The sequence below is a fragment of the Gracilinanus agilis genome, chromosome 3 (assembly GCF_016433145.1).
Source record: "Gracilinanus agilis isolate LMUSP501 chromosome 3, AgileGrace, whole genome shotgun sequence".
Lineage (NCBI taxonomy): Eukaryota > Metazoa > Chordata > Mammalia > Didelphimorphia > Didelphidae > Gracilinanus > Gracilinanus agilis.
In genome coordinates this window covers 633,711,962-633,724,449 of record NC_058132.1, presented here as the reverse complement: position 1 = coordinate 633,724,449, position 12,488 = coordinate 633,711,962, and the positions used below count along the sequence as shown (strand labels likewise).

Genomic DNA, 12,488 nt, shown 5'->3' with positions numbered 1-12,488 from the left:
CCAAAATCCTACCATATGTTGTCTACAAGAAATACACATGAGACAGGCAGATATACATAGAATAAAAATGAAAGGATGGAGCAAAATCTATTTGGCTTCAACTGAGAAAAAGAAGGCAGGAGTTGCAATCATTTCTGACAGAGCCAAAGTAAAAATAGATCTGGTTAAAAGAGCTAGGGAAGGTAATTAAATCCAAATAAAAGGCAGTATAGACAATGAAGAAATATCAGTACTCAACATATATGCATCAAACGGTATAGCATCCAAATTTCTAAAGGAGAAGCTAGTGGAGCTCAAGCACGAAATAGATAGCAAAACTATACTAGTGGGTGACCTCAATCTTCCCCTATCAGATCTAGATAAATCAAACCAAAAAATAAACAAGAAAGATAAAAGAGGTGAATGAAATCCTAGAAAAATTAGAGTTAATAGATATGTGGAGAAAAATAAATAGGGACAAAAAGGAATGCACCTTCTTTTCAGCAGCACATAGAACATTCACAAAGATAGACCATGTAATTGGGCATAGAAACATGACGAACAAATGCAAAAAAGTAGAAATAATAAATGCAACCTTATCAGATCATAATGCAATAAAAATAGAAGAATTTAGCTTTCTAGCCTTACACAATTGACACAAATTATCAACCCGTTTACCTTGTTTTCTTTTTAAAAATAAAAAGAAGGAAATTGATAGTGCCCCCTAGTAAAGGATCCATAATACATTGAATATACTTGAATGACCTAAGGCTGAACCTAGGACATATTTGTGTACTATAACCCAGGAAACTAGAAGTGCAGTCATCTTGTGTATGTTTTCATGTATATTATAGATACCCCTAAATTCTCCAATCACAATACAGAATGTACCCAATAGATCAGTACTATGACAGGATGCAGTATTCTCCTCAAGACTCTCTGTTACTCATTACATAAGCTTATTGCTCTTCTGCCTTGGAACCAATACACAGTATTGATTCTAAGATGAAAGGTGTATGTGTGTGTGTGTACACCAAAGAAATGAGTTTCTTTTATTTTTTATATAATTGTGATTTTTTTTTGGTCATAGGAGACTTCTAATGACTGTTCTCTATCAAGGGAGAACTTAATCTTCTGTAATGTATAGTCCTAGAGAGTTGCTTGAGCCAGTGAGATTTTAAATGATTTGTCCTGATTTGTAAAGGCAATTTGTGTTGGAGGGAGGACTTAAGCCCAGTATTCTAGACTCTAAGATATCTCATTTTTGACTCTTTTTTAAAATTTATGCTACAACTAATTAATCTTAACTAAATAAGTATTTCTTCTTTTATTTTCCAGTGATGACACGATTTGAAAGTAATAACAGATACGAAGTAAAAAACAGTATGGGTCAGATGATATACATGGTGCTTGAGGACACTGATGACATCACCAGAAATTCTTATAAATCATTACGTCCCTTTGTCCTTCGGGTCGTTGACTGCATGGGACGAGAAATCATGAGAATGCAGAGGCCCTTTAGGTGTACCTGTTGCTGTTTTTGTTGCTCTTGTGCCATGCAAGAGGTTAGTGCTTCAGGTTCTATGCCCTTTTTTATGCTTGATATGGTCTTGGGAAACTAAGTTCTCTTATCCTTGCAGAAAACCAGAGAGAAATTTCTCATGTAGGTTTATGTACCCTGACCACCAGTCAGTAGGTTGAAGATTCACACTAAGAGTGAGCTACACCAGGTCAGTTACTTTTGATGAGAAAGGTCTAAGAGATTCAGTTTAAGGAATAAAAGAGAATTAAGGATATTAGACAAAGTGTTATCTAATAGCCAGAATAAGTTGGTTAGGAGCCATGTCCCTCAAGTATTTTTTAAGAAGTCATTTCTACATGTGGTCTTACATACCTCAATTCCCAGTTACTAGTTAGAGAGAAGTTGGGGGACCTCTTGAGCTGAGGAGTTTCGAGCTTCAATGGTTATGTTGATTAGGTGCTGGCGAAGTTGAACATCAATAAGATGAGCTCCCAAGAGCAGGGACTGAAGGAATGGTAAACCAAAGTAGGTCAGAAATGGGACAGATCAAAACTTTTGTGCCAATCAAGTTCATAAATTGTTCCTGTACTTCTAGACTGGGTGAGAACATTCTAATTTTTAAAAAAGAAAACAATCCACCTTTATTGTGACCTTGGGCAAATTATTTAGCCTACAGATGCCTCAGTTTTTTTCATCTGTAAAATGAGTATTGGACTGGATAGTGCTGTAAGCTCTTTTCTGACTGTATTATGATGGTATAATTCATTGTGGACACTATGGATTTATCTCAGTATTAAAGAAACACTTCTCTTCTATGGTTGTATAATTACATTTTCTTGGGGTTACATCAAAATGATAGGGAAAAAAGTAGACAGAGGTTAGGATGATCCCTAATTTGTTTCTTATCTTTAAGTGTAATAATTTGACTTTCATAAACAGAAAGAAACCACTGAGTCATTTATTGACAAGTGGCATGCCCTTGCTAATTTCTTGTTCAGAAAAATAAATAAATAGATTGACTTTTTGTGAGGCATTAGTGCTATAGAAGACTGGTAAATAAGTAAATTGTCGAACCAGAAAATATTGACCAGAACAACTTCAATGGATATCATTTAGTACCAAAAAGGCTTGATAATTTATGAACAATAATCATTATCCACCAAGAGAATTATTGCAATTAAATAGGTATTTATTATTTCCTAAATTACATTTGAGGTCCCACAACAGTTTACATGAACATTGAATGTGGCATTCTCTTTCACCACTTAATTGATCTTCATGAGCCACTGCTGCTTTGTGCTTGGTTTTCTCATTTTAAGAAAAGATCTGCTTATTCAGAACAACTGAAAGAGGTTATAGGAGATTCTTCTTAGAATCATAACTAGATCTGGATGACCGGAGCTTTGTCCTAGCCTCTTATTATGTTTATACCCAAGTAGCATAGAAATAACTTGACCAGTAGAAGCACTTAGTTAAAAGGAATAAATAGTTAAAATAGAACGTGTTTATATTTAGACTCCTTTTCTGGCCTTCCCTGTTCTTTTTTTGGTGAAATCAGGACAAGCTTTAGGCTTCGTTTTGTTTGCCATGGAAGTAGTGTGCAGATTTTCCCCTAAGAACAAAAAATGCTTTTAGTAAGAAACTTAAACTTGTTTTTTTTTAATTGGGCATGTCCTTTTTATCACCAAATTGCACTGCAAATATATATAAATTTAAAGAGGCTAGTAAACAATCTTTTAAATTACTCAGAAAACTATATGTAATAAGTCCAATTTATTCTACAAGGCATAGCATCTTTGGAATGTCTCTTTATAATTATCGTTGGCCATATTCACTGAACCCATATGATTCAAGAGTACTCCTAAGACTCAGTTGTTTTTCTGGAGCTTAACCCCCACCTCTCATTTTTGTTCGTAGCTTGAAGTTCAGGCTCCTCCTGGTGTAGCTCTTGGCTATATTACCCAACACTGGGGCTGCTGCAGTGCAAATTTCAGCATTGAAAATGAGAAGAAAGAACATGTGCTGGACATGGTTGGCCCATGTTTACCTGATAGCTGTGGCTCAGACACTTTTTATGAGGTAAGTTAGAGATATAAGCAAGATATAACTTTGTAGAATGGATGAACAAATAAATAAATGTAAAGGCATTTATTAAGCACTTACTTTATACAAAGTACTGTGCTAGGTACTCTTCATACAAATACAAGCCATCAAAACAGTTTCTGTGTTCTAGGAGTAATAGAGATAAGATAACAGAAAGAGAAGAAGGAGGGTTGAAAAGTTCATGGGGTTAGGGTATGAACATGGTAGCATCATATAGAAAAAAGGTTGGAAATGACATATTGAACGGTTTACAGGAAAGCTATGACAAAAATGAACCTATCAGAGCCTAGGGTCCCAAGGTTGGAATTTTAAATTCTAGTTAAAAGAAGAGGAAGATCACAGGACAGACAATAATCTGAAATTGGGTGTCATGATATACTAAGTGCAACTCATGAGAATCTTCTTCCATTGGTTGGGTGTATCTTTGTGATCAGAATGGGTTTTTTAAGAGGCAAAGGAGCTCGATTACAAATTGCCAATATTCACTGAATTTAAAAAATTATTTCTATTTCGTTTACCACACTAAAGTCTTTGACTCTGGGTATCACAACAAAATTTGACAGGTCTTCAGCGAGATCTTGTACTTGTCTCTTGCAGATCAAACAGCAGCAGGTAGAACCAGACATGGAACAACTGATTGGTTAAAAAAATGAAAAAGACATATAAGAGAGATATATATTGTCACCTTATTTAATGTGTCGACTACATCATGCAAAATGTTAGGTTGGATAAGTCAAAAGACAGAATTAAGGTTGTCTGGAGAAATACCAGCAACCTCAGGTATGCATATGATACATCTCTGATAGAAAGTGAAGAAGAAATAAGAATTAAGAATAAGAATTAAGTTGGATAAATAAAAAGTCAGAATAAGGTTGTCTGGAGAAATATCTACAACCTCAGTTATGCAGATGGTACTATTCTGAAATTAGCAGAAAGTAAAGAATTAAAAAGCCTGTTCATGAGGGTGACAGAGGAGATTTTAAAGGCTTGATTGAAAAACATTAAAAAAAAAAACTAAGATCATGGCAACTGATTCCATCACTTCCTGGAAAATAGAGGGGGGGGGAATGGAGGCAGTGTGAGATTTGACATTTTTGGGCTCAAAGAAAGTTCCTAGGACAGAAAGTTATGGAAAATCTGGACAGCAAACTAAAAAGCAGAGACATTGCCTAGCCAGCAAAGGTCCATAAAGTCAAAGCAATGTTTTTTTTCCAGTAGCAATATATGGCTATGAGAGTTGGACTATAAGGAAAGTTGAGTGCCACAGACTTGATTTTTTTGAATTGTGGTAATAAAGAAGACTTTTAAGAGTCCCTCGTACAGAAAGGAAATCAAATCAGTCAGTCAATATTGTTTAAAAACTCATATCTTCCATTTTACAATCAATACTGTATATTGGTTCCAAGGCAAAAGAGCAGTAAGGGCTAAGCAATGGGGATTAAGTGACTTGCCCAAGTGATATACCTAGGAAGTATCTGTGGCTATATTTGTACCCAGGGTCTCCCATTTCTAGATCTGGCTCTCAATACACTGAACTACCTATCTGCCCAAAAATCAGTCAAAAATTAAAGAAGTTAATTCAGATGCTTCATTTAAAGGTCAAATTTTGAAGCTGAACCTTAAATACTTTGGCCACATAATGAGAAAACTGAACTCATTGGAAAAAAAACACAACCTTTATGATGGGAAAAATTGAAGGCAAAAAGAGAAGGAGATGGTAGAGGGTGAGATGGATAGTGTCCTGGAAACAAGAAACATGGAGTAGACTTTGGAAGATAGTAAAGAATAGAAGAGTATGGCATTCTGTGATCCATGGGATCATGAAGAATCAGACACTATTGAAAGATAACTAGAAGAAGAACAAACTTTGTGATATCTTTCATCTAGGAGTTTTTGTGGGATTCAAAGAGAATGAAACATTTTTGGTGTGTGAGTAAGCCAAGCTTTTTTGAGATTGCTCATCCACCTTTGGTGTCCACTTAGTACTCAATTCTCACCTGTGATTCCAAGATGCTGTAGCATGTTCAGTGACCACACTGGTAAAACGATCTCATCAGTTGGGGTAAACCAGGTTGAATGCAACTGTCATGCCTCAACCTGTTGGTGAGTTAGAGCTATATCTACCCAAATCTTATAAACACTTTCTCTGGTGGAGTAGGCAGAGGTGAACTATTTTTTTCCCAATGGCCATGGTGGTGGTATAGCATTTAGAGCTAGATCTGGCAATGAAGACACCAAGGTCATTCACTTCATCTCAGGCCATCACCAGTCTTGTCTTGTCACTATATTTTGATGACTCCTGAAGGGAGTGAGGCTGAAGATACTATGCATTCTACTTCACTTAAATTGTTTACACACAAGTGAAAAAATTGCCTCATCATGTCATTGGTCATCTTTGAAAATTAGAGATGAATAACACCATGATCTTTCATTCTTATATATATATATATGTATATATGTATAAATATATATATGAATTGAATGAATTGATCTTAGAATCTGATGTAGAGATTGCTGTATCAAAAAGTGTTAATTCAAAATATTTAAAAAATAATGAAGCATGATCAGTTGTATAACTCTTTTATTTATTTTTATCTTCATCTTTTTAACCTACCCATTCCCTCCCTCCTCATAATACAGAAGGCTTCATCTGGCAAAATTATATAGACCATATCCTTCATATTTACACCTCTCAGTTCATTCCCTGGAAGTGAACATTCACAAATTATTCTTCAAATATTAAATTTATAGCTGTATATAATGTTGTCTTGGTTCTGTCGTTTGTCATTCATTATCTCTTGTGGTTCTTCTCAAGCTTTTTCAAAATTAAGCTGCTAATTATTTCCTTTAGCACAGTAGTATTCTATCATAATCATGTACTACAATGTGTTTAGCTACCGTAATTGATATGCATCCCCTTGATTTCCAGTTTCTTGCTCACATAAAAAGAGCTGCTATAAATATTTTGTAACACATCAGATCTTTTCCTTTTTCTCTGACCTCCTTGTGAAATATGCCTAGCAATAGTATTGTTGGATCTAAGGAAATAAACAATAGCTCTCTTTGCATAATTCCAAATAGCTGTCCAAAATGTATTAGTGTCCTCACTTTGCCACATCCCCTCCAACATGTATCCTTTTGTCTTTTAACCTTTACCAATCACTTTAACCAATCTGATGGGTGTGAGATATCTCAGATTTATTTTAGTTTGCTTTTCCCTAATTAGTAGTGAATTGTAGCGTTTTTTCATGTACTTAAATCTGACTTTGCTTGCTACATCTGAAAACTGATTTTTGATATATTTTGCCCATTTACCAATTAGAAGATTGTTCTGATTCTTATAAATTTGACAAAGTTCTTTATATATATATGCATATACATATATATATATATATGTATATATATATTATATGAGACCTCTGAGAGACTGTCTTTGAAATTTTTCCTTAATTTCTGCTTTCTTTCCAGTCTTAGCAATATTTATTTTATTTGTGTCAAAGCTTTTCATTTTAATGTACTCAAATTATCTGTTTCCCATCTCACAGTGCTCTCTATCTCTTATTGCTTATAAATTCCTCTCCTATACATAAATCTGATAGGAAATGTTTCCTATTCTTCTGATTTGCTGATGTGATTTCCTTTTATGTCTAGATCATGTATCCATTTTATTTTATCTAAGTAAATGGTATAACTGTAAGATATTGACCTATACTGAGTTTCTGCCAAACTACTTTCCAGGAGTCACAGAATTTTTTACCAACTAATAATTTCTTATTTCAATAGCCTAGATCTATATTTTAATCAAATACTTGGTTACTATTATTATTAATAAAATATAATTAATATAAGATTTTGGGGAGCAAAATGGTTTTATTTATTATTAATAAATGGATAATTATTTTAAATCATGTCTAACCTTTATCTTATTCATTTTACTTACATTTAATATGTTTCATAATCTACAAAATATTAATATTATTTAAAAATGATGACAATAGCAACTGTAATAATAATAATGATGATGATAGTCTAATATTTATATTCCAGGGATTGCTTAAGCAATTTACAATTATTACTTCATTTTATTCTCACAGCAACTTTGGGAGGTAGATGCTGTTATTGTCTCCATTTTATAGTTGAAGAAATTAAGACAAACACTGGTTAATAGACTTGCCCAGTGTCACACAACAAGTGTCTTGGGCCAAATTGGGCTCCAAGCCCAGTGCTCTATTCACTGTGAAACCTACCTATTTAAATAAATTAATGGATCAATAGATGAAATATATATATATCTTTACCTATATATATATATATACACACACACACACACACATATATATATATAGATAGATAGATAGATATAGATATAATGATAGGTAGGTCATTGGTAGATGAATTAATAAAAGAATAAACAAAAATAAATAAATATGCATTAATATTTTTTGCTTATAGGGAAATGAAAACAACTTTAGAAGCCACTGCTTTATCACAGTTATTAAATCTGGGGCTCACTGTGATTTTACGGTCTTATAAACAAGGGTAGGAAAAATATATCTTTATTTCATATAACTGGCTTCATTTAGGATTCTGTTTATTAAATGGTATGAATTTAAAAATGATTCTGAGGTGTCCATAGGCTTCCTCAGACTACTAGAGTTATTCAAGACCCAAAAAAAGGTAAGCAAATCTCATTCTAGAGATTTCTTTCATTAGAAGTATACCTGTCCTGTGTTTGGTTCCTCTTAGATTTTATAAAATGATTAATTATCTAATTTTAGATTAACTAAACTACTCATATTTATAACTAACTGGTAAATTTATGAATATATGACAAATTATATTACTTCTATTATTATTTTAATATTAAAATGTCTTCTCTTTGAAACAATGTCATTTAAGTCAGTGATAAAAGATAATCTTTTAAACAATACCACTATAAGCAGGTTCCATAGTGAGTTCTTCTCTGTCTCTGAGTGAATTAATTGCGTTTCTGATTATTGCAGCATAAAATACCTTTAAGGAAACCATTAAAGTCCCATTTGTCATTTTCTAGATTCAATCATTGGATAGAAGTAATATTGGAAATATTCGTAGGCAGTGGCCTGGCTTTCTCCAAGCATCAGTAGCAGATGCAGACAACTATGAAATCACTTTTCCTTTAGACCTCAACGTCACAATGAAAGCTATGGTTTTTGCAGCGTGCTTCCTCATTGTAAGTTTTTACTTTTATTTTTTAATATTCAAATTTTTTAAAATCCTAAACTTAAACTCCAGAAAACAAACATTTCTTTATGCAAAGCAGAACACAAGAAGATGACAGTGTATGGAACCATTAGTCTCCTTTTTCACATGATTTGGTTTAAGATATATATATATATATATGTATATATATATATATATATATATATAGAGAGAGAGAGAGAGAGAGAGAGAGAGATACATAGATATAGATAGATATACACACATGCATGTATCTGTTGATCTATACATATGTATACATAATTTATTATTTCATATATTACTTTCAAAAATGTCCTAATTGAATTATTTTCTTTGAATTAAAAATGTTTCAATGTTTTTGTTGGGGGAATGTTATCGCAAAATCTTCTCTCTCTTCACTTACTCCAATTAAAAAACAAAAAGAAAGGGGGAGGGAGCCTAATATACATGGTCAAGCAAAATAAATACACACAGTGGACATGTCTAAAAAGGTATGTCTCTTTCTACATCTAAAGTCTATTGCCCTTCTGTCAGGAGATGAATAACATGCTTCATTGTCACAGGTTCTCTGAAGATGTAATCGGTCACTGAATTGATCAGATTTCTTAAATCTTTCACAGTTTTTTCTCTTTACAATGTTGTCACCTTTCTACAGATTTACTCCTTCTTTTGTTCACATCATTGCATCAGCTCATAAAGCCAACAAGGCTGTGACATAATCCTTCACATTTTTTTTATTATTTCTCTTGATATTCTTGACTTTTGTTCTTCCAGATGAATTTCATTATTATTTTTTTTTAGTTCTATAAAAGTTATTTAGTAGTTTGATTGATATGGCGCTGAATAAGTAAATTAATCAAGGTAAGATAATCATTTTTATTATAATATCTCAGCGTACCTGTGAATAATTAAAGTTTTTCCAATTGTTTAGATCTAACTTTATTTGTGTGAAAAGTGTTTTGTAATTGTCTTCATATAACTCCTGCATCTGTCTTGGCAAATTGATTCCTAAGTATTTTTTATTTCTAGAGTGATTTTAAGTGGAATTTCATTTTCTAACTCTTGATGCTCAACTTTGTTGGAAAAATATAGTAATGCTGATGATTTTGTATCCTGCAACTTTGCTAAAGTTATTATTTTAACTAATTTATTCAGTTGATTCTCTAGGATTCTCTAAGTATTCCAATATACCTTCCACAAAAGTGATAGTTGAGTTTCCTCATTCCCTACTTTCATTCTTTCAATTACTTTTTCTTCTCTTACTTATAAAGCTAGCATTTCTATTACAATATTAATTATTACTAGTGATAATAGACATCCTTACTTCACTCCTGATCTTATTGGGAAGGTATCTAACTTAACCCCATTGTGGATGATACTTGTTGATGCTTTTATATAGATGTTACTTATTATTTTAAGAAAAGTCCCTTTTATTCCAATCCTTTCTAGTATTTTTAATAGTAATGATGTTGTATTTTGTTGAAGATTTTTCTGCATCCATTGAGATAATCATGTGATTTTTGTCAGTTTGGTTATTGGTATGGTCAATTATACTGATGGTTTTCCTAAAATTAAACCAGCTTTTCATTCCTGATATGAATCCTACCTGGTCATAGTGAATGATTTTTGTGATAGATTGTTATAGTCTCTTCGTTAATATTTTATTTAAGATTTTTGCATCAATGTTCATTCCTGAAGAATATGCCAGACCTAAATATGTTTCTTATAAACAACATATCATGGGATTCTGGTTTTTAATACACTCTGCTCTCTGCTTAAATTTCATGGGTGAGTCCATCCTGTTTACTTTCACAGTTGTGATTTCCATCTGTGCAGGCCCTTCCATTTTGTTTCTAAAAATTTAATTCTAGAAGAAAATGTTGACTTGAAAATCTTATTTTATTAGTACAGTTGATAATAACTAGAAGGGCTAATTGCCAATGGCTTTCTGACAAGACATCTAATTGCTTATATATAATGTGTTGGTTTTTTTTAATTCTAGGATTTCATGTTTTTTGAAAGGCCACCAAGAGCTAGTAGTAGCACCAGCCACCATCGTGCCCATCACGCCCATCGCCACCATCAGCATCGACGACGACGACGCTAGTAATAGTAATAGAGTGTCAGAGTTGGAAGGAGCCAACTGGTTATCTAGTGAAATCTATTCATGAACAGAATAATCATAGAGACCATTTCCTGGAAATTGCTGTCCAGTCTCCATGTGAAGACTTTCAGTGATGAGGGACTTTGTACCCTCAGGAGCAGACTATTCCGATTTGAAACAGCTCTAATTGTTAAGGAGTTCTTTTTTTCCTGATATGGGGCTGGATATTGATTATGTCCTCTATAATTTCCACTCAATACTCCTACAGAGGCATTATATTTTTCAATAATTAAAACTAATCTTCTCTGCTTCTCCTCTACTTCCATTTCCCCCCACCCACATATATATACTTTTTCTTTGGCTTTTCCTGAAAATTAATATGGTAGCTACCAAAGCATCCTCTAGCATCATCTTTTACATGATCTTTTTTATGGATCTATGATTGTCATTACTCTCTTTATCAATGCAGTTATCAACCCTTTCCAGTGTCTTTATTTGTAAAATAAGGGCATCATATTAGATGGCTTCCTCCAGCTCTAGATCTGTGATCCTATGACTTTTCCATAAGTCCTCTACAGACTCATCTGTGTAGTATAAAAGCTTATATTTCATTTTTCATTCCAGTTTTTATATTAACTTTATTTTTTTGCTGTAACACAGCTTTCTTTGTATATCCAGTTTTAAAATAACTCATATGGGCAAGTTAGTGCCTGTCATTTTATTTTTATGATATTATCTGTTGCTAACCACATATGACATTTCCTATCTTTGTTCTTGAAGAAAATATGATATATAGAGTCACTCTTGATGCATATAGTGAAGAAAGTGTTGGACTTAGGTTCTGGCAAGCCTGGGTTAAACCAGTGGCAGTATGATGAGCATTCTTGACTTGGACTTGTTAACACTTGGGTTTAAACCCTGCCTTTTGAAACTTACTGGTTATGCTACCATGACCTTTCTGAAGCTTAGGAAACTCCTTTTAAATTAAATTATCTGCTAAGTAACAATTGCATTTTTCTGCATATCAGTATTCCACCAATGAAAACAAATATCTCAGATATATTGCCATACTTTTTCTTATTGCCTCTAGACTCAAGTTGAAAATCATTTCCTCACTGCCTTCATTTGCCTCTCCAAGGAAGGCCAGTCTTCTATTAAACTACAACTTCTTTTTGTCTTCTGATTTCACATGGTAAAAAGGTCAAGATAGTAGAATGCCTAGTCATTGATCACTGGAAAGGAACTTTCATCTAGGGTAACAGCCAAGTTAATATTAATAACTGTTTTTAAAAACCATATGATTTTGACAATATTTCCCCCTTCTTTTCTACTTTTCTTCCATGATTAATGCAGAATCAGAAGTGAAAGACAACATATACTTAGCTGTTGATTTTTTTATACAAAGTTATATACTAAATTTCATATTCTTGTGTTCAAGCCTTAAATTTGTCCTACAGAAATCCTTTTGGATCTCAAGTCCTTTAACTAACAATTAACTTCTTTTTCTGGCTCTATGTCATCTGATAAGCAGGTCATTTATGTTTTTAATACATTGATTAA

At 33.0% G+C, this 12,488-nt stretch overlaps 1 protein-coding gene across 1 annotated transcript in view; it reads left to right on the top strand.

Moving 5' to 3' along the window:
* Positions 1-10,931, top strand: part of PLSCR4 (phospholipid scramblase 4) — a 58,443-nt gene extending 47,512 nt beyond the window's left edge. The window contains exons 7-10 of the mRNA XM_044669462.1: positions 1,318-1,544; positions 3,419-3,580; positions 8,658-8,816; positions 10,827-10,931. Of these exons, the coding sequence (XP_044525397.1) occupies positions 1,318-1,544; positions 3,419-3,580; positions 8,658-8,816; positions 10,827-10,931 (653 nt within the window). The remainder of the gene's footprint in view (positions 1-1,317; positions 1,545-3,418; positions 3,581-8,657; positions 8,817-10,826) is intronic.
* Positions 10,932-12,488: the final 1,557 nt, after the last annotated feature.